Below are 22,892 nucleotides of genomic sequence, written 5' to 3'. Positions count from 1 at the left end.
TATCTTTACAACCATAAACAGAGACCCCGAGGCTCCACGACAACCCCCTAGGTGATTTGCACTTGTCTTTACTATAGAGAACCTGCTCTCATGATTCACCGCACTGGACTCAAAGCTTCAACATCGCATCCGTGGATCTGCCATCCAGCTTTTACCACAGGGAGCGCAGCCAGAAGGCCCAAGCGGACGGCACGCGCGGCTGGGCGCAGCGCGGGGCCCAGAGTTCTCCCCCCCCAGCTCGAGAGCGCCGCCCTCCGCGACTACAGCTCCCGGCGGCCCCCGCGCGGTGGCCGTGCCCTGCCCGGCGGGGCGGGCCGAGCTGCGCGCCGCACTGGGCCCGCGACGGTGACGGCGACGGCGGCCGCGCCGCGGTGAGTGTGCCCCCCCAGCCCGGCCCCGCGCCGTTCCCGCTGCTCCCACCCCCTGCGGTGCCGGCCGCTCGCTGCCCCGCCTCGCTCAGCGCCCGCCGGCTCGGCTCGGCCTTCCCTCCGGCCCGGCGCTGTCCCGCGGCCCTCCTCGGCTCCCCTGCTCGGGGTTCACCTGTGGCCGCGCCCCGCTGCCCGCAGCTCGTGCCCGGGTGGGCGGCGTGACTTAGCGCCGAGCTGCCTTGGAGCCGTAACTTTCTCCTTCGCCGTGAAGAGGACTTACCCGCTGCGATGTGAAACTGCTCCGAGCGCCCTGTGTGTGGCATCGGGCTTGTGAGCCGCCCTGCGCCTGGTTGTGGCTGCCCCAAGTTTTATTTGACGCGTGTGGCTTCCATTTCACAGCGAGTGTTTGAGTTGGTTCCGAGTAAGAAATGGCTCTTGGGGTGACAGCTTATTTCTGCTTGCTGGTCTTCGTGCTGTAGCATATCTGTGTGTGTATGTTGACAGATGCGTGTGGCACTGAGGTGGTGGGAAAGTCTGAGCTTTTCTTCTTTTTAGGGAAAGCTACGTTTTTCTTGAGCCTGCACTGTGTGCATCTAGTGCTGAGGTCATGTGGCTGTTGAGAAGTATTCGGTGGATCTCTAGAACAAGTGTTGGCTTGTCTAATCGCTACTGCGTGTGTTTAAAAAGCACCGTGGGCACGCTGCGATGTACCTGTTTGGGGGCAGTGCTGTGCGTGTAGTTTGCTAGCAGCCATTCATCTGTCTGATGAGATTTGAAGGGGACATATCTCACAGTTTTGTATGCTGTCACTGTTGAAATCTCTCTCCTGGTTGCGTTCTTTGTGGTTTACACGGTTAAAAAGAGGTTCGGATGTACAGTTCCTAGCAAAGCTGACAAGTTCATCAAGCCTTAATGCACTGCTGGGGCTGTATGTATTTTCATTGTGTGGCAGAAGTCAGAAGAGATAAGGAGGTGCTTTTAATGAAGGGCGGGGCTTTCCCTTTTTTCACTGTTTATCTTTCTGTGCTTGGTCAGCAAGTGCTTCTCTTGGAAGCTTCCTTTGGAAGGCAGGGGCTGTAACATCACAGAGGTTGAGCAAGCTAGTGCCAAAGTATTCCTGATCCATTGAGTTACAGTGTTAACCAGGCTAGTATTAATGTAGAATGCAAGGCTAGCTTCATGAGAGCTAACTGTAAATCTTTAACTGTGGGCGCTCCTTTAAAGGAGACAGTGTTAATTTTTGCTAAGAATTGGAATTGTGTAGAAATGAGTTTTACTTCATGGTCTGTTTCTTCTGACTCCCCCTAGTTACGCATCACCTTCCATGTGAAATTCTTTCCTGAATGTATTTGGGAAAAGAAACAAATGTCAGTATTCATTGGAAACAGATGACAGAGGAAATGCTTAACAGTGTGCAATAAGATGCCCAAAAATGTCTAGGGAACATAAGGTTGGTTAAAAGTCTATGTAGTGTTTACCCATTAGAGACGTTTCAAAGCTGTCTATCTTAAAGATTCAGAAGCTCTTCTCAGTTCCAACAACTCAATGCCAAACTTGCTGACACAAGAGAAAACTGAAAAAGAGCTAGTAGTGTTTGTTTCCTTTCTCCAGAGTGTTTCAGTAGCAACTGGTCTGGATTATTTTTCTTTCTGATGTTATTTTAAAAGTAATATCAGATGGAGTACTCTGGCAACTCTGACAGTGTCTTCATACCTGTTGCATTCCTGTCGAGGTCCGGCTGTAGCACAAAGTCAAATGTTTGAGAGCTGAAGGATGAATGCTGTGTTGCTCTTTCATTTCACGCTGAGGCAGACTCCTCTGTTTTCTACAACTGAAATGACTTACTAAACTTGGAAGCTTCTGGGAAAGAGAAAACAAAAGTAAGTGTTCGCAAGAAGAGCAGGTTATGCTTTTGTGTAAGATAGGATGTGTGTTTTTCAAAGTAAATCTTTGCTGGGTGGTTGCAGATAATGAATGGAAGGGCCATATGCCAGAGGCTGTCTGCTGAGTGACTGGCACCATTAATGCCTAACATGCAGAGACAGGTGTGAAATAGAAAGTATTAATCTTTCTGTGCCCAGCAAAGCTCCAGCCTGCTGCTTGAAAGAGCATGTGCAGGACTATGGTGCTGCCTAAGGGATAGCTCGGGGGGCTCCCAGTTTGTCCCTGTCTGGGAGTGAAGCAAAGAACTGTTCCTGTGTGGCTTCATCCAAGCCCTTAACCTGCTTCTTTTCAAACAGGGATGAGCTCAGAATAGCACTTTCTCCATAGTATTATGTGTAGTATTCAGAGAAGGAATCCGTGTAGTGGAAGAGGGAACTAGGCACAGCAGGCAAAAGAGAAGGACTTTGATGCGTCAGTTGTTGTACATGTTCTCAAAGGAAAGTTGGTTAGAATATCTTCCCCTTCTCAGGCTTTCCTCTGTTATGGTGTATTTTAATACAGTATATCAATGTAGAACAGTTAAATTTTCCATTTCTCCTGTGGAATCACCATTTAGCAGTAGAGCAGTGGTGGCCTAAGGGGATATCTTTCAAGAAGAATGAGTGGAGGGCGGCTGAAGATTTTCTTAATAGGAAACTTTGAAGCTCTGTTTGCTGTCCCATAGGCATTCCTGTCAACTGTGTTAGCTTTCAGCAATGTGGGAGGTATACATTCCCTGCAGGGGGTGCAAAGTAGAGAAAATAGTCTGGGTAGGTATGGAAGGCCATGGATCAGCCTCCTGACATTAGTATCCTACAGGTGTAGTGTTGATTCTAGAGATAATGTAAGAAATGGTTCCTAAAAAAAAACCAACAAAAAACACTGGCTTCTGTCCTGCCACCTGATCTAGCTAGATTTAACTACTGCTTATTGTACAGGGCTCATGGATAGAAGGAAAACTACTACTTTCTTTGATAATGCTTGTGTAACTGAACTTCCACTTCAGAATCAGTCACCAGAGTAAATACTGAGAGCAGGTCAGGAAAGAAGACAGGTCACAGCAAATGTAAGGTGTCGCATGTTGAACGAATACAGGAAGAGTGTTGAACAAGCAAGAGAGGGTAGAAGTAATGCTGGCATATCTTACGAGGAACTCACCTCAAACAAATGCTAGAGAACAGGCTTCAGCAAATAATATTGTTTATTACTTCTGAAGCAGATGCTTTATTTCCTTGTTGCTGTGATATAAAGCATGAGAAATTATCTGACTAACAGATCAAAGTCTATCCACGGAGAAGTTACTTAGTGTCCCTGATGGCTCCTGTCCTACTGTATCATCTTTCTGTGAGAGAGCTTGTAATTTTCTGGCAAAAAAGCTAGCCAGGATAAAAGCCAGGGTTTTCACCTTGAGCTGTGCTTTCAATGTAATTTGAAAGGAGGAAGCAGTTGGGGTGATAATTAGAAAAAGTAATGTTTTGAACCTGTATGTGAGGTCTTGCTGAAGGTCATGACTTATTTTGAAAGTGGAAGGGGAGTTAAATTCTGGGAAAGGTTAAGGCAGTAAAGGAAGCCTTCACATGGACACAGAAAAAATAGCAATCCATACAGAATTGCAGTTTTCTTTCCTTCTGCTTTTGGGGGAGAGGAAGTGTTTTCTGATGCTTCAAAATTAAAAATGTCTTCACAAATGTCACACTTCACCGTGCGGCGTACAGCTTTCTGTTCACCCTCTAGCAGAGAACTGTCAACATCAGCAGCGCTGCAATGCAATTTTCATAAGGGTGGAGAAGCCTGCTGGGGCAGCCAACAGGTAGCTCCAGATTTCAGGTCTTATTTCTTTTTTTTTTTTTTGTCTTTTTTCCTTCTCCTGGAGAATATAGCCATCTTTTATATTCTGCTACTGATGAATGTGATTAACTGACTTAGAAACTTCCTAGCAGAAGGGCAAGCACTACTGTACATTCTACACGCACGGTGTCCCCTGGAGGCTTGTACTGCTGATATGCTTTCTGTGTTCTAGTTACAGTTTGAATTGAGAATGCTTTCAAAAGACACTTGAAAGCTCAGATGCTTTCCCTGGACAATGTAGATTTTAATAAGTGCATACGGATGGAGAAGATTGCTTGGACGTTGAGAGAAGAACTGCTAGTGGCACAATCCTCCCTGAGATCAGTGGGATCTGAAGGAAGGGTAAAGGCTACAGGCTGTTCCTGAAAGGTTGCACTTGAAAGGATTTTACCCCCATCTCTGTGACAGTGAGGTAGAAATAGGAGATTCTGTGGTCTGGTAATCCATGTTGACTGCAGAGATCCCCTCTGGAATGAGAGCAGATAGAAGCATATGACTTGATGTGTGAAGGGGGTTCGTCGAAGCAGGGGTAGATATGATCTGCCCTTGAACTCTGACAGTAAGAAATTGTAAATGCTGTTTGAAGTGCTTTAAGAGAACCTCTTGCTGTTGAAGTGATTCTTCTCACAGGTAGGTCAGTTTTCCTTATGCTTCGTGGGCCTTTCTTTCTGATCAAGTGGTATAACAAGTAGCATGTAGTTGTTGCTGCCCACAAGTAAATAGATGTAAGTATGACTTATGCATGTGAAGCGAACCAATAGGTTTTAGCATTACGTATGTTTGTGTTGATACTGGAACATTCTGCCATACGTTGCTGACTTTTGTGTGTGTGTGGCTTTGTTCAGCTTTGTAGACATCTGATACCTTCTTTTGTTTCCATTGCTGAGTTCCTTTGCACTGCAGTATTCCTGGTTAAGTGTGAGCAAAGAAGGCGTATTTAGTTGTGGGGACCTGGCTGCTTGGCTTCGGCGCTTTGATCTCGCAGCATTTCTGTGCTTGGTTGGTGCTGTTAGGATAGGGAGAGCTGGTGGCTGACAAACTGCCTTTGTTGCTGCAGAGCTTTCTTGTGACTTGTGTGTTCCAGTATATATTTAATGCTAAAACTTTATTAACCTTTAATGAGATGAATGACTGCTGCTGACTTCATTAGATTAAATGCTCATTTACGAATGTTAAAGATGCTGATACTTATTTCAGTGACTCTGATAAGTTAGATGCTGTTGCTAAGCTGACCTTTCAGGACTGTTTTCCTTTATTTATTAATTTAAAACCTTTTTTAAGGATTTCTATTCCTTTTTTCTTGCACAGTTAGAATGTTTTTTTTTTTTCTCCATGTTTCTCTTAACTTTGCTTCTGTCTTAGAAATTCTTAGAGCTCAGCTCTGTTCTGTAAGTTATTCCCAGTAAACCAGTGTGTTGTTTTATCTGTTCTCTGCAGTTGTGATCCTGACAGATGTTTTGTTTTAGGGATATTGACTTCACTGCATGCTTCTAATTCTACCACGGGAAATACAAGGCAGTGTACCCGTACCAGCTCTGCAAGCCGTTGTACAGAGCGAGCAGTTTTGTTTCGTACAGCAGTATGAGCATACCTTGTTACTAAAATCTGTTTGCTCATGCTTTGCATCTTCCACTTGACTGAGGATTCGAAGGAATGCAGATGATTCTCACGCTTGGCTCACGAGGATCCTGGGTCTGACTCCTGCTTCCACATGGTGTTGTCAGACTTGTCATTGCTCCAATTAATTTAGAATTATAAAAACTTTTTTTTTTTTTCAAGTGTATTAATACAGTGATGGAGGGTCAAAAATATTACATACCCAGAAAGTGGTGCTTGTGGTAATTTACTTGATGCAGTTTACTTGACCTCAGATATTTGTGGTGTTAATCCTATGACAAATGTGGATTGTATTCTTTGAACACAATCTGATGCATTATATATGTACAGATTTGGGCCCTTGAATGGACTTGTTGAAATCTGGCCTCCAGGATGTGACCTTTCCAGTGCAGTTGTGCCTGCATTCCTGTGCACCCCAGGAAGCACAGGTGTAAACGTGTTCTTTAGTGTGTACGAATCTCAAGGAATTCAATTGTTGTAAGATGATTGCAGCCTGCATTTCTTGGTCAAGTTACTGTAGTGAGTTCAGGCAGTTTTAACAGAGCTTTGTTTATATTTGTTTATTAGTTCAAGTCCAGTAAAATTGCTGTGCTACGTTGAAGGGAGGATGCTCAACTGTAACTGGCAGATATTGTCCACAAAGTTGTCTGATTTGATTTTGTGTAGTTATTTAATCTCTTCAACCACTGGCAAACGTGTGGTTTCTATACTTGCACAAAAGCTGAAAATCACAAGCAAGTGTTGCTGGGGAGTGAAATGTGTCTGAGAGGAAGACTATTTGTGAGTCTTTCCTGGTGTTTGAAGGACTGCTGCTGCTCCATGGTAGTGAGACAGCTGCTGCTGGTGTAAGGCTAGGTGAAGGATGCTTGTGAGTTGTGCCTGGCAGTATCAGACAGGTGGCCAGAAAAAGTTTCTACAACTTGGCAGAAAAAGGAAATAATATGAAAGGAAATATTTCATGCTCATTTTACATGTTTTGGAAAACTTGATTGCTCCTGGGAGACAGAGCAGTGCCCCTCTTTGAAGGTATATCCTTATTTGATGGATATGAGATAAAAAATGAGATGCTGATCTTGTCTGCTGCCTGACAATTGCAGAATCAGAGCAGTTTGGCTTGGAAGGAGCTTCGTACATGCTGTGTCATTTTAGGACATTTAAAGTGTGATTGGCTTAAAGCAAAACTTAGGTAGCACTGAATGAATTCTTCCACTAGTGTTGCTAAACTAAGTAACTGATTTGCACTTTTTTAAATGGGATATTCAGTGGATTAATAGAAACAACTCTGACAGATAACCTTACCTCCAGTGCGTATTTATTCTACTCTAATTAGCTTTGAATAAGTCTAATGTACATCACTGAGGCACTGGAAATGAAACAGAGTAATTGATTCAGAGTAATTGAACAACCACTTCACACTGAAAATATAGTGTTCTTGTTGCAGTACTTTCAAAGGTTTTTTGACTCTTGCAGTACGATCTGTTGCTTGTGCAGGACTGCTGTAATGTCACTGCGAGCCTGCTGCTGTGCAGGAAGGAGCGTGGGCCAGTTTGTCCTGATGCAGAGATCTGCACAAAACTTTTTTGCTGCGTAGCAGGGAGAGAAGGCTCTTATTTTAGGCTGGAATATAACGAAACTATAGTCTGTAATCACCTACTGCTGCTCTCCCCCAGAATAATAGCTCTGCGATGTTCTGTGCTTAGACACTTTGGCTTGCTGAAGGGTGTGTGCCTAGTGAATGGGAAGTGTGGTGTGACGTTCCTGTTGGGAGTAACTTCAGCTGTGAGAATTCTCCCTGTGTGTGTTCTAGAGATCCCCTGTGCAATGTCAGGAAATGGTAAATTAGATTAACGCCGTATTATGCAACTCTATCTAATCAGTATCATTTTTTACCTGAATTTGGACTCTCCCCCTTCTGCTGGCCACACTGAAGTTTCACTTCAGGAGATGGGGGAAATCTTTAAAATGTTTTGTTTTTGTTTTGTAAGTGAAAACTCTTAATACAAATGCTCCGCATGGGTTGCGTTTCCTCGCATGTGCATCCTGCAGCTTAAAATAAGCTTTCTAATGTTTGTTGATGTAGCTGATAATAGTATGCAAACAACTGAAATAAAGCATGCTGCTTGAGCCAGAATGTATGAGAACACATTCTGGAGCTATTAATGAGTTTCTTGTTAGATTTGGCTGCTTCTAAGTAGTAGCCTCGAATCACAAGACATTATGTAAATATCTATATTTTTTATGAATACTATCTTTCAAGACACTGGGGGCTCTTGGTGTCCAAAGCATAAATCTCTCCTGTAAGCACTATGTACTCCAAGAGGAAGTTTAAGTCTCCAATTTGTGCTTTCTCATCAGATACTCAGTATGGCCTCATCATCAGCACCTAAATATAATTCACACTCCTTGGAGAGCTCCTCAATTAAAAGAGTAAGTTTTACATGTTTTCTGCATTGGGGTCTCAGTGATCAAATATGGAAGATAAAACTGAGTACTTGAATGATTGCTTGTTTTTTTTTCTTGACTGTATAAACTTCATTAAAGTTTTTATAAGAAAAACTGGTTTAAATCTCTCTCAGAGCAGATGGGTGAAACGCTCTCTGGAATGCAAGTTATGATTGTGTTTGAAGTCAATTCTAATAGACTTACTATCTTTGCTTCCTACACTGAAATATGTTGTGGTATACTTACAAATTGTAGGCAGTTCTGTGCCGTGGAAACGTTCTGAACCACAGCTGATCTGGTCATGTGGTTGGCTTTCTTTTAAATGTTTATCTTAAGTGGGAAATGCTCATGTTAAAGCAAGCTAAATGACATTCCCCTCTGTCTGAACTGCAGCTGTTAATTATTTAAAGCTTGAGAAGCTCTGTCAGATCAGCATGTTTTAGTCTCTTACTCTAAAGAAGCAGTTAAACATCCCTGCAGAACACAGGGATTACATTTCTGTATCATTATTTCTCAACGCATTTTCTACATTAAATTTTCCAAGTTTGCTCGGCTTAAAAATGACATCACTTAAGCAGTGTCAATTTCTACAGTGGGTAAGGCTTTTCTTTCCCGTGCAGAAATTTAAGATATGTACTTTTTTAATTCTGGAACTTGAAATAATTGTAAATAAAATAGGATGTACTGTTGTACTTCTCTTTCTTCAGACTCTGAAAGATGGAGCTAACTGGGAAAAAAGTGAAGAAATACCTCGTCTGCCAGGAGAGACCAGAGTTACAGGTATGAGACCATATAACTGTCTCATGCAGCATGTGCTTGAGAGTCTGGTGGGTGTGTGTATGTCGGTGGCTTCTTCCCATAACCTGGAATGGTTTGGACTGGGCCTTATGTTATGTTAAAATGTCATGAATTAGTTTTTTCAAGTAATCACTTAAAGAGTTTTATCACACGTTTCAAATAGTAATTTTTTAAGACTTTGAAATCAAGGTGTCCATATGCAGTAGATCTATAATACACAGAATTTCTAAGTCAAAATGTATCATGATTTTAAACGTGGACGAAGTATGTGATGCGATTCCATCTCAGCATTTTGAAGACCAAAGATGTTACACATGTGTGCCAATCAGAATTGTACTGATATCTTGTACAGTGGTGTGCAACTTTAGTCTAAATTGTGATTATCCTAGGTACAACATGATGCTTCCTGCACTTAATTACTGCATGCTTGTTAGCCTTTCCATACGGTATTGTAGCATGAAGAAGAGTAATGCACTGTGGGCTGTGGTTTCTTGCTTGGTGCAGACTCTTCATGGGATGGAGCCTTGCACTCGTGGAAGTTTGTTATGAAGTATGAGAATAAAACTAAAAGAGGTCTCTTATTTGTGAAACTGCTCCTTACTTCCAACCCAAGATTTTGTTATACTGATTTGTAAACCAGTCTGGCTGAGCTGAAACCAAAGTGGTGATTCAAAGGAAGTACCTGTGTGTTTAATGAGGAGAGTTGGGAAGGCATGAGGATGTGGCTCAAAGAAGAGTGTTTGATACGATCCTTATGACAATTATCTCTGCTTTGGGGGAGCACACTGGGAGGAGGGTGCTTGTTGAGTAAAGCAGATAAGTAGTGTGAGTTAAAGAAATAAGTGAACAGGGAGAAATAGGTTGTTGCGTTCCTTCCATTAAGTCTTCGAAGGCACAGCTGCAGTTAGATATTTCTTTTGAGTGGTGTTGGTGCTCACTGTTTTGCCATCCTTGCTGAAACAGTGCTGATGGCCCTGTTGCAGTTGATTGCCTCAAATTTGAAATGTAATGCTTCTCTTCAGGGTGGAGAGTTCCCTAAACACTTCACAACATGAACTACATACTGTAATGCAGGAGGATTGGTTAGAGGGCACTGAAAGATGTAATGGTGTCAACAAAAGAGTGTATTTCATCTGGGATGATCAAGAAACTAGTTCAGTAATCACAGGGAAAATCTACATGTTGTCATTCTCTGTGTCCTGCCCTTTCCTACACAGTGCCAAGGAATACACCAATATAACTGGGGGAGGCTAATGAAATCTGCTGGAGGATTTGGGCAAGTTTGTTACAAGAAACTTTCACACTTTCTCAATAATTTAAGTGGATAAAAGTCAGATTTATTACTTTAATTCATTCAGCTTTCTTTAGAATGACTGTTAAGAGTACAGCTGTCTTTATTTTACTGCTATTTAATTGATGTTTTCCTTAGATTTGATTTTTTTTCTTCTCTCAATGTTTAAGAAATACTGCATTTCTTACAGACAAGGATGTTATTTACATGTGTCCATTTAATGGCCCCGTTAAAGGAAGAGTATACATCACAAACTATAGGCTGTACCTCAGGAGTGTGGAAAATGTGAGTATTGTGCTGCAATTACTTCTGAGGGATGAGTGAATTTTAAACCTTCTCCTCCTCAACTCTGCTGCCTTTGATTTATTTTGTGGCCAGTTCATTTGCTTTAGCTTTGGCACATGTATGCTATTGGAATTGCATGGGAGGCTTTTTACTTGAAATGATCTGTAACGTTTGTAATAACCATATTGTAATTGTTTAATGACTAAACAGTAATTGCCTTTGTGCCTCTGAGAAATCCTCACAAAAATGGAAGTTCTTTGAAGTTGAGTATAAGTGTATGATTAGTTGTTTTTTTTTTTTTCATGGTGAAACTACAGTTTAACTACTTAGTGAACTGAAGCCTTTACCTTTTGTCTGTTGGAGTTTTTGGAGTTTTTGGATAACTTTTCTCTTCACACTTGCTCTGTGACAGAGCAAAGGCAGCGACTAATGACCTGCACTACTTCTTGAAATAGCTGTCAGTAAACCAAGGTTTTGATTGTCAGTGTTGTTGGAAGAACATCATGTGGGTGGCAGGAGTAGTAGTGTGTTCAATGAGCAGCATACTTTTGCTTCCTCTGTGTACTTTGTTCCACTGTGGTATGCATAAGAACATTTTGCCTGAATTGTCTTTTCAGATTAACCCTCTCCTTACCCAAAATTTCATTGCAGGATCCAGTTGTGGTGTTGGATGTTCCATTGGGTGTAATTTCAAGGATTGAAAAAATGGGAGGAGCTTCAAGCAGAGGAGAGAATTCTTACGGATTAGATATAACGTGTAAGGTAAGACTTTTCAATAATTCAGTGGGAAATGAAATCTATAGACTTGTTTTCTTGCTGTTTAGTACTTACAGGGATGAGAACCATATATTCCTCTCAGCTGAATTTAAAAATAGAACTGGACAGGGAAGTCCTTTTGTACTGTGGCCTCTGCATGTGTGAAGCTTCATTTTCTAATTGCTGTTTGACAAAATATTTTGCATGACAGGATTGAGGTGTTATTCCTGCACCACTCCATTATTTTGTAGGGTCTAAAATAATTAAAAAGGGAAATCTTTTGAAGGCACCTCAAACAGGTTTTCCAAGCTGTAAAGGCAGTGAAAAGCTGATGAAACAGTTATCTCTGTATCCTTATTTTCCCTCAAAAAATTATGTTGCCATGAAAAAATGGGGTCGGGGTAAGTTTCCAGTGGCTAAATCAGAATTCTTTATTTGATTTGCTAATGGAGTGTGTGCATACGTACTCACTTTTTTCCTCAAATACTTAAATGTGCAGATTGTCTTCTCACTTCTGCAGCAAGCAACTTGAGACAATGTAGTCTAGAGCAATCACTGACGAAGTTTCACTTGGAAAACGCTGAGTAACTCGCATCCTGCAAGCAGTCAGTTGCCTGTGGGGCTTTTTTTTTGTTTTGTTTTGTTAGTGAATCATACACAGTTACTTTGGATGGCCTTATGCCAAAGCAGTGTATGCACCGCACAGAATGTGATACCACATTGTCTGTAGAATTCTTAAGCTCTCTTCTGTTTTGTGGGCTAGGAAAAAAAAACGAGCATTCAGAGCAATTTGAGGCTTATTGCAAGCAGATTCTGAATCGTATTTAGTGTATAATGCATCAGGTAAGAGTAGGTACAATGTATAGTCCATCAGATAAGAGTGCCTTACTGCCTTGGTTCTCTTAAAAGTTAATGCCTTTGTTTTAGGATATGAGAAATTTACGCTTTGCATTAAAGCAAGAAGGGCACAGTAGAAGAGATATATTTGAAGTCCTCACAAAACATGCTTTTCCCCAGTCACATAACCTGGTAAGTTATGTTATTTATACTACTGAATCATCTTAATGTAGAGTTGTTGCCAATTAACTTTAACTATTGCCCTACTAGTAGATATAGCAACTGCTTAACAAGAATAACAACAAGGTCTGGTGTCAGTATAGAGAATTAGTAGTTTTGTTTTGCACGTTTAAAACACATCTATGTATCTATACAATTATGGATATTTTATAATGTGGTTCGGGTAAACTACTGAGCACCTCTGATCCATGCATATATCATTGCTTAGAGTCTGCACGTTGTCCTCTCTTGTTAGGAAATAGAACAGCACATGCCTTTCCTGACTTCTTGAAAGCAGTAAGCTACTAGGCAGTTTCCAAGGCTGTGAATGTGAATCAACAAGAGCTTTTATTTAAGAAAAGAAGACATAGTAAAGCTACACCTGCTTTATTAGCAGTTACTGAAGAATTAGATGGCTAATACAGTAATGGATTTGTAGACATTTACTGAGGGGGAGAAAACAACACACAACCAAGCATCGCTAGTAGTTGAGCAGCACTGACATTTAACTAACCCTTAGCTTCTGTTTCTTTGCTTGGTAGATCATTTCATGTACTTTATGCTAAATTGTAAATGCTAAGATTGTGCTAAGTGAAAAATTCAGCTTATGTTTTATTGGACTGCTTATGTTTAGGGTAATTGTACGAGAGCTCTCAACAAAATATTGGGTGGTCATACTTTGAATTAAGAATTTTTCTCATGGAATTGTTGAATTGTATGTAGGTGCAGTAAGAATCTCATTTCCTTCTCCTAAGATGCACATCAGTGGGTAATTCTGTGTAAATATTGCAGAATTCTTGTAGTCTTGGCCTGTATGACTGATGACTTCTTGATGTCTGATGTAGGGGTCTGAAAGGGCTCTTCTTTGTTTCCAGCATTTTATGTGTTGCAAAAATTAATTCATTTGTTCAAACATGAGCATGGTCAGTAACTCTGTGTACATGTAACTTTATCTTTAAAAGAGAAATGTAAAGCTTTATGCTTGTTTTCTATGCTTTCATTTACAATTGGTGACATAAGTGAGCTGCAAGATAGCAGGAAGCAGTGCTGTTCACTTTGGTTTAATTGATGCTATTTGCTCTGAAAGCTAAGTGAATTATTTAACATTGAAACACATTTGTTCTTAAATAAAAATTATTACGTGTTAGAAAGTGAGAAATAAGACCAGTTTGTCTGATGATCTGGACTTTCAGGTCTTTTTTGGCTTGGCAGTGGTCTGCCATCAAGCCCTACGTATTGAACATACATCGCAGATGTGTTCTATCTGCTGAATTTGAAATCTAGTGTATCAGTCTGTTATTTTATGAAGTTCTCTAATAGTGTTAATGAATTATCTGTTTTCACTTGTTTGTCTTTTTGTTAAAATTTATAGGTAGTGGTTAAAGCAGTGTGAACTTGAGTTGCAAGTACTGCATTCTGCTAAATGTAATATCCCCCAAGTATACTTGAGTGATTGCTGAATAGTGACCTTTTCAACCAACTTAATGCTAAAAAAAAAAGTCTTTCTTCATGGGGAAAAAAAACAATTCATAGCTTAGATAATCTTTTCAATGCTCTTGTGCCTTTTGACATCTCAAATTATTAGGGTTAGAGTGGCGTTTCTGTTTTCTTTTGAAGAAGAGAGCTAAGTGCTATTGAGAAAGCTGGTCAGTGTAGTTTTGGGATTGAAGCAGGATGTCCAAGTAGGCAGAGGATCTTTGTGTCCATTTTGTGTATCCCAGCAGACTCCTCATTCTGCTTTCCAAGATAAAATGGAAAGCTTCATCATCTTCACCCTGCATGGCAACCCACGCTTTATGCTACTGCTTTTTATAGTAAGGAGGATATTTTGTAAGTTACAGCTGTGGACAGCCTAGTTTATCCTGACTGATGAGTAGTTAGTGCTTAGGTGGTCTTCTGTTCAATCCTAACTTTGATTAAAAGCTTTGAACTTGCAAAGAGTTTGCTTCATAAATGAGTCTTTTAATTTTTTTTAACTTCCTTAGAAGTATCTACTGGTGTGTCACTTAATTTCAATCTTGGAATTGACCTATGTTGATTTGCATGAAGGGAATGTGGGCAAATTAAGTTATAACTGGGTTAGGAGTGGCCTTTGTAGATCTGTGTTCTGTTGTCCAGCCCAACTACAGGGTTTGGAATACCATGGTGATGAAATGTGAACTTATATTAGGCTTTGTCATCCAGCAAGACAATGTTCCTGTCCTGCGGTGGTAGTGAGTAATGTGTGGTAGTGTGTGTAGTAACTCCTTATTTTCCAGCATCATAATGTGGATAAACCTTAGACTTCAAAATGAGCTAAGGGAGTGTTTGATATTTTTGGTGTGCTTACACCATGTTTTAGCTAATAGTTTAAGTTGCTCCTGTCAGAGATGACTGTTTCTGCGTGGTTGTTCATTCCTGCCTTATTTTAATCAGTGCGAGTTTTTGAGGCTGCAGGATGAACCAGATAGGGAACTGAAATGAACAGAAGTCAAACAAGGAGGAAAAAATAAAAGCTTTACCCTGAGTCATTTCCTCAGTGTTGTTAGCTTAGCCTGAGGATGGGGGCTGGGGGGTGAGGACATCTGTAGGTGTTCCTTTGCAGATGGATGTGAGTGCGCAGGGAAAATGGGACTGCCTCTTTCTGTGTCTGCTTTTTTGCTGGCTGAATGAGCGTCCAGGCTGTGCATGCCTGCCTTCTGCTTTGAATGTTCGCTGACAATCTGTGGCTTTGCAGCCAGCAGGGAGATCTACAAAGATAGTGCTGTGGATTCACGTGACAGCTGGATGAGGATGGCAGCTCTCTGCTACCAAAATGCTGAGGTCTTGCTGTTTCCTGGTGTCCATGCTCTCCTTTCAGCCCTGCGGTTGGTTCTTCCTTTTAGGTCACGCTGACAGTTGTATAATCACAAAGTAAGCCAGTGTAGCTCTCTTATCCAGAACAAAATGTTCTGTTTTCTGAGTTAGCCTTGTGCCATTTTTAATAATTTGAGGAGACCTGGTTTGTAATTAGTACGTGTTGGAACCAGTACAAGGGAGGGGATGAGTGGTACAGGGCACAGGCAGGAAAGAAAAGAAAACATCCTATTTTTTAATTTACTTTTTTAAACAGTGTTAAGCTGGTAATTTTGCTCAGACCATGTTGTAGAACTGTACCCTGGGTCTTTGACTGGTTCTCTGCTCCTCAGCCCAGCGGTGGGTAAATGCACCCTGACACATTCATTCTGAATGGAATGTGCTTAGTAATTTCAAGGTTTTGCTCTGTAACCACCCCAACAGCAGTGTTTGAAAACCTATAATAAATAACAAGTCTCTACTCAACTGTTTATCAGTCTCCTTGTTGTCTTTCATGTTTACTTGCAGCTCAGAACGAGCTCTCGTTTTAGCATAGGTCGGGTTAACTAATGTAATATCTAATAGCTCATCTGACTGACAGTGTAGTGGATGTGGAATGAGCAGATGCTGTTCGTAATCCTATTGTGCATTTGCAATCTTATGCTAATTGGAAGGGAATCCTTGCTGAAATAGTGGCTTTAAACATTTTAAAACATAGCAAACAAACAAAACCCATGAAGCAGTGTTGTACATCTGTAGTACCCTAAAAAAGGTGAGATATATTTAGCCTCCGAAGTTCAGTTTCTGAATAACAGCTGCTTCGCTTCCTGATCTTATCCTGAAGCTGCACCACCTTTTTTTATGAGATTATATCCCACCATAATACCTGCACATGTATTTGTTTGTGACGGTAAGAGTTCTGCGGGACTGCTGGCTTTGCTCAGATACCACGGGCGTGCTGTCTGGCTTCCAGCTCTCACTCCTCATAGCTCATTCTCCTGGGAACTTCAAGTGCCTGAGAGTCACGTTGTTGTTACTGGATCTGTAGGGGTGATTTTGAGATAGCAGTGAGAACTGTGGTTGGGGCCTGTCTGATGGAGTGCATAATGTTGCCAAAAATACCTTGACTTGAGGCTTCATTCTGGATGTCTCAGTGCGGCCTCAGTGTAATGATGGTAAGTTACAGTTTCTCAGAAATGCTGCTCAGTATGTACACACTACAGCATCTCCGTGTTCAGATATGCAGGTAGGATGCAGCTGGCTGAGCTGTAGTAGTGACTTGCTGAAGTTGAGGATAATGGTACCTTTGTTTTCAAACACACTGAGAAACTGTCCGCTTCTTCCCTGAGCTAAAGCTTTGTAGTTTATTTATAAGTATAAACCCATAACTTAGGAATGGGAAGGTGATTTTTTTTCCCCCTTCCTATGTTTAACTCTTGTTCTTCTTTTTTGTTGTATAAAGATTGGTGGAACACTTTTATAGTATATAAACAAAACATACAATTGATTATTTTATAAGTGAACAAATAAATATTTGTGCACTGCCTGCCCAACTGGTAGTCAGATTGCAGCTGCTTTCTCCTTTATCTCACAGAGCTACACCGTGTTGGGAATTAGCAGTGTATCACTTGTGATTTTTTTTTCTGTGTGTATGCAAACCGACAATGATAAAGTTGATTGTTGAAGGCAAGTACTTTGTCTGGAGGAGGACTGGAAAAGAGACTGTGTGTGTTGAAATTGTGGGTTAGCACCTGAAAGGAAGTAAACAGAATCATTTGCGCAGCTCAAAAAGCAGCTTACAAAAATTTACATGCTATGAAGTCTTTTTTTTTCTTTAACTAAAGTGTTTTCTGCTGTTAGACTGTGGATTTGCAATGAAATCCCAACTTCAATCATAGGCAAACCGATTTTAATCTGATTTTGCAAAATCTTAACTAATATATTATGTGTTATTGTTTTTAGGAGCTACAGTTATTGATTAGGCAGTCTGACATCCCACAGTTTTTCTAAGTAGTGATTTAATATGTTGGGTTTTTTTTTCCCCTGCCTCTGTAATACTTTATTTCTTCTTTCCATTTCCCATGGTAGCTGAAAAAAGCCACAACTGAAACTGACCTCTTTTGTTCACTGAGTGAGACTTTCAGCAGTAACCAAACTAACTGTATGGAACACGGTGTAGCATGCTGCCTATAACTTTTCGTTGCAATATAGTCAACCCTTGCAAAGAAAAATTGTTTTTAGTCTTCAGTGTTTTAAACACTTTTAATTCGCCTCTTGTTATTCCAGTTTTTCTCTTTTCTTTGTAAGTTTCTCCTCGTCTCTTTGGTTTCTTGGTGAATTCTTAGCATAGTTCCTATTTGGGATATAGCAAATTCCTTTGGGGGAGAGAGGATGGTTCTTCTGTGGAGCTATCTATTAATGGTTGAGTTAATGAGTTGCACTGTAGCTGTAGATAGTGTTACTTTGGCTAACCAGAATGGCCATAAGCCATTGCTACTGCCTTCATAAAATCTGAAGAAACCTCCATGTGCACTTGTGGTGTATTTATGAAGCACTGCATGAAAAATGAAGAGGTGATTGTGGCAGAGTAAAACCATGTGATTTTTCTGCTTCTTTTTGTTAACTTTCCTGTACTTCCTATCTGTTCAGATCTGCTCCTGTGCAAATGTGTACTGGGATGTCCTGTTCAGCATTCAGTTCCTTTTGTTAATGTCTTTGAGTAGCTAGGAGACTTTCAGCTGTGTTGTTGCAAACAAGCCTCAAGGGGCTCTTGAATGCTTTCTGTGCTTCTTTGTTAGCTCAGGACAGCGAAGACTTTTTCTGCTGTGTTTTGCAACAACTGAGTTTCATGCTCCAGTTGGCATCCAAAGAATTCATAAGCTACCAAAATGATTTTTTTTCAGTGAGGGAGATTCCTAAAATAAACAGTGCTTTGGCTTTCATGGTAAACTGTAAAAACAAACAAAGGAAAGAAGGGTTAACTGGGTAGCACTGCCTGCTTGGGAGGAGAAGGAAAAATGAGCTGCAAGGTGTGAGAAAGTTGTTAGAATCCTGGGTGAGGATGCTCTATAGATCAGACTGGAGAGCAGCAGCAAAGTGAAAGTAGTTAGTGGAACCCACTACCAGCGTACTTGGTTTTGTTTTCACTGGCATCTTTTTAACCTTCATGGAGTGTTATGGTAAACCAGATTTCATTTAGTGGGAATCAGTTGGAGATGGGGTGTAAAATGCTTGCTGCTTTCAGTTTAGTATCTAATGTCTAAGTAGTAATTGCAGCTGTACCTGTTGTGAGAAGGCAGCGTTTTATTTATTGAGAATATGAAACATGAGAAATAAATTGGTAATAAGCAGTTCTAAAACATTCCACCTCCTGACAACAAACTTAAAAATCCAATAGTTTATGCTTTGTGATTTTTAAGCACTTTTTGTCACTGTTACTTCTAAGTACCACCACACCTTTGTTATTTCATCAATGCGTCTGCATTTTCTTATTTCTTGCTTTTTGCTTCACAGTCTATTGTATCAAATTCAAGTGGGATAGAGTGAGGTTGGTAAGAAAGTTGGTCCGTTTTGTGGTGGGCATGAGAGTGTAACTGATGAGCTTTTGTATTTGTTACCTTCAGTCACATTGTGTAATAAGCTTCCTTTACATCCTACAGCTTTTTTTTGCATTTGCGAATGAAGAGAAGTTCTCTGAAAATGGATGGATGGTGTACAGTCCAATGACTGAATACAGGAGACAAGTGAGTTATTAAAGTTGCATTTGGTCCTTCCATGTCTGAAACCACTTTTGGAGCAGGGGCAGCTGAGAACTGAAGAAGTTAGAAATACAAAAAGAAACAAAACTCTGGAAGAATTGGGATTAAAATGAAAAGTCGAATCTTGTAGGAAGTTAGTGGTTGTTCTTTGAAAGAAGTTATTAATGCCACTTACAATGTGCCTCTGTTAAGTAGATGGGGGAGGAGGGGGTGACAAGTATGCATCTAAAGTGTCCTAAGTATAAATTGATTTGATCTGATTCTTCCAGAAGTATAATAAAATAATAATTTCAAAAATAATCATTACAGAAACAGTATTGCTTAAAGAAGTTAATTAAGAGCAAGGCAGAATACCAACAGACAAAGTGATGGTAGAAAAACATTAGTGAAACAGGATGCCGTTTAATTTTGTTTAACCTGTTTAATTGTCTTAGTATTAGACGATTGATTTTCTTGCTTTAAATGCTGCAGTAAGAATGTCTTTATTTTCTTTTTCCCCTACAACTTCCAATGGGATAAGGCATATCCAGGATTTAACGTAATCTGTTTGGTTCAAGGTAGAGGCCCAAAAACCTCAAAAAGGTTAAAATACAAATGCCTGCACAAACCCCATTATTTATGCATGTGAGCAGAGCTTATCAGTCTTTCTCAATTTCCTGACTGCTGTTTGTGAAATAGCTTACTGAGCAGACTGAATGTTTCTTAGATTCAAGGCACCCTTCCCACTGTTTTTTTTTGTTTGCTTGTTTTTTTTTTTTAAATCAAAGGCAGTATCAGACTACAAGGGAGGGAGGTTGAGATTGGACTTGCTTCCTCCCACTTTTCATGGTCATAAGCTCTTTCCAGCAGGCAAAGTGCAAAGGTGGTGCTTGGAGAGAGAAGAGAAAGTAATTTTCTTTCCCGAGTCCTTCTGCTAAAGTAATAATCCTACTAGGATTATTTGAGCTTGTGAGAACGGAAGTGCAAGTGTGAGAGTATGCACAATTCCTACGTAGTAGTTCAAGACCAAACCAATCAGACGTGGGCTGTTTTGAGTGCTCTTGCAATCTTTTTCCTTCTATTGTTTTGAAGCAGTACTGTAGCTGTGTTGCGCTGGGAGCTTGTTGCCACCATGCGGCCATAGTAACATTGTGAAGTTAGAGAACAGGATCACTAGCTGTACAGTCAGACACATGTTGAACATCTTTGTTCCCCTTTAGGGACTCCCTAATGAACGATGGAGAGTAACATTTATTAATGAGCATTATGGACTGTGTGACACATACCCATCACTCCTTGTAGTGCCATATAATGCAACAGATGATGACCTCAAGAAAGTTGCCGCCTTTAGGTCCCGAAATAGAATCCCGGTGAGTATTAATTATGTGATGAAACTGTCTTACAGCGTGGTTTTAAGCACGCATCCAAACAGCATGTTGCTGAACATGACACAGAGAATGCTTCTTTTGGAAATGATTGCAGTGAAATAGTTTTGATTGGCTGATGGGTTTTTACCACTTGAAGCTAGTGTGATGGGCACGGCTCATTTCTGTTATCTCCCACGAATATCATGCATTCCAACTTTGATTTTAATTTGACTTTTCTAGTAACAGCTGCCAACATTACAGATTCCTTTTCTTAATGAAGTATGAGCCCAGGATAGTCACCTGTACTAGTTTACTGCTATTGTTGGGTGTACATTAAATGTGATAGCAAATATTATCCTTCTCATGGGTAAGCCATGCACAGCGTTGAAAGCTTCAATGGTCAGCCCTAAAACAGACCCTTATGCATAGTCTCTACAGTGAATTCTTGGGCTTCTTAGTCCTGTGTAATTTTAAATTGGGCTGTAGAATATAAGGTAAACCCCTTTGGTTCTTTGGGAATGTGTCTGTAACTAAAATTATTTGAGATATGAGAATATTTTTATAGTATCTTTACAGAGCTGTAGAAATTATTATCTAGTACAGTACAATCTCTTTTATCTGATGTTTGAATTTGGCAAACATGCAAGAGTTGTTAAGTTCTTAGGACCAGAAAGCTGCCTTGAATCTCAGTTAGTATCAAGCAGATGGAAAAAAAAATAGTAAATATTTATTTAGTTGTATTTGGTGACAAGCTAGGATGATAATATATATTTACTATATATATGCACATGTATAATGTATGTTACACATACAGGGATTATAGATGGTAAACTACTCTACACTGTTCTATGTGTGTGTGTGTGTGCATGGTACTCATAACCTAGCTATTTATCTTCTCTGTCTCTAAGCACATGTCAGGGCTTTCATGAAGCATTTCCAGTTAGAATAATTTCCTTGATAATAATAATTTTGCTCCTGTCAGGAAGTAACCAATCATGTTAATCTTCACACAAATGTTGTTTCTAGACATACAGCTAAGGATTGTATTTCAGGAGTGAGTGATTCTGGAAGATTTTTTTTTCTTTTTGTCTCTGATGTTCTTTCACCTTTACAGCTTTGTCAGATTGGGTGGGAATATTCTTTCTTAATAGTTTGAGGATATCCTGTTGCCTGCTTCTTAGAATGTCTGTCTTTAATTTCCTGCGTGGTAACAAATCTGTAGTGGGGCAGCTTTAGCCCAGCAAAGCAGTAAAGGCAGCAGGCACTGTGCCTCAAAATCTGCTTTGTGAGGAGAGCTGAGGAACAAAACACACCTTAAGGATAATGGGAAACGTTCAGGCTGCTGCAGAAAGGTTTCAGAATTAAGTTAAAACACATAGGAAAAAAGGTGCATTAGATTTTAGAAGCGTATATAACTTCAGTAAGAATTGAATATGTAAAAGAATGAACTCTTATATTTTATTAAATTTTATCAAACTTGGAGGAATTTGTGATGTTTGGGAATGAAATTTTGAAGAAACAAAATGACCCTGAATTTTTATATTACCTATATTTAAAGAAAGTGCTTTTAAAGTTAGAGCTTGTAATGAAATGTGTTTCTTCTGATACGTTTTTTGGGATGTAACTAGGTTCTGTCGTGGATTCATCCGGAGAACCAAGCTGTTATTATGCGCTGCAGCCAACCCCTGGTTGGAATGAGCGGGAAGCGAAATAAAGACGACGAAAGATACCTTGATATCATCAGGGAGGCTAATGGACAGATCTCAAAGCTGACCATCTACGATGCTAGACCCAGTGTCAATGCAGTTGCAAACAAGGTAATCAGATGCTTAGTAGCCTTACTTGTGAAGGAAGATGCGTGGGGGCTTACTTTGGAGTTTTCTCTGAAGAAGTTTTGAAAAACAGTAAAGTTGTTACTGAAGATAGATTTACATAACAAATATTTATGTTTACTTAATGATATAATGAGGCTTAAGGTCATGAAAGATGCGCCTGAAGTAGGTCATGAGTAGGGTCTTAAGACATATGGATTTCAAGACACTCTACCCTGTGTTATTAGTCAAGCACAGCTTTGTGTATCATCTGAGTAAATTCTATCCTGAAAAAGCTGCACATAAAGCCATGTTGGTAGGTGTCCTTTTCTTTGATTCTTCTTAACACAAACCACTTTGGACTTATCCAAGCATGCAGCAAATAACAAGCAAATGATACTTTGGTTTATGCTCTAAAGAGTATGGGCATAATCTTGAATACTTGGATACTTTAGTAGGTACCTGTTGATGATAAATCCAGTATCAGAAAGCATTTCCATCTGACACAGTGGCTGTTCAAATCTGTAATCAAAGCCCAAATGGGATCAGAAGGAAAGGTGTCTCTGTGACTTGATTTCCACCCTTGTGAGGTCTGGATTGTTCAGGCATGGTCAGATAATGCCAGTCACAGAGTGTCAGTGTTATATTTACCATAGAGCACTGCAGGCACAGTCGTGCTCCATGTTTCTTTAGAGACTCTAATTAAGCTGAGGAGGTATGAGACATGAGTTTAGTACTTACTTTCACTTTCTTCATAGGGCAGTGTACCAGCTTCCGTC

General features: G+C 40.3%; 1 protein-coding gene across 5 annotated transcripts in view; it reads left to right on the top strand.

Moving 5' to 3' along the window:
• Window positions 1–307: 307 nt before the first annotated feature.
• Window positions 308–22,892, top strand: part of MTM1 (myotubularin 1) — a 33,806-nt gene continuing 11,221 nt past the window's right edge. The window contains exons 1-10 of one of the 5 annotated variants that reach the window (XM_065729733.1): window positions 351–371; window positions 2,101–2,248; window positions 8,112–8,183; window positions 8,906–8,978; window positions 10,478–10,572; window positions 11,224–11,334; window positions 12,256–12,357; window positions 18,858–18,941; window positions 20,156–20,305; window positions 21,931–22,119. In XM_065729733.1, coding sequence (XP_065585805.1) covers window positions 8,121–8,183; window positions 8,906–8,978; window positions 10,478–10,572; window positions 11,224–11,334; window positions 12,256–12,357; window positions 18,858–18,941; window positions 20,156–20,305; window positions 21,931–22,119 — 867 coding nt within the window. In that variant the 5' untranslated portion in view covers window positions 351–371; window positions 2,101–2,248; window positions 8,112–8,120. Of the gene's footprint in view, window positions 372–644; window positions 779–2,100; window positions 2,249–8,111; window positions 8,184–8,905; window positions 8,979–10,457; window positions 10,573–11,223; window positions 11,335–12,255; window positions 12,358–18,857; window positions 18,942–20,155; window positions 20,306–21,930; window positions 22,120–22,892 lie in introns of those variants that run through there. The other 4 variants (XM_065729730.1, XM_065729731.1, XM_065729732.1 and 1 more) reach the window with 4 other exon arrangements.

The sequence above is a fragment of the Cyrtonyx montezumae genome, unplaced genomic scaffold (genome assembly GCF_038088225.1).
Source record: "Cyrtonyx montezumae isolate F1298 unplaced genomic scaffold, pur_monq_1.0 scaffold_11, whole genome shotgun sequence".
Taxonomy (NCBI): domain Eukaryota; kingdom Metazoa; phylum Chordata; class Aves; order Galliformes; family Odontophoridae; genus Cyrtonyx; species Cyrtonyx montezumae.
This window is presented reverse-complemented; position numbering and strand designations above follow the sequence as displayed.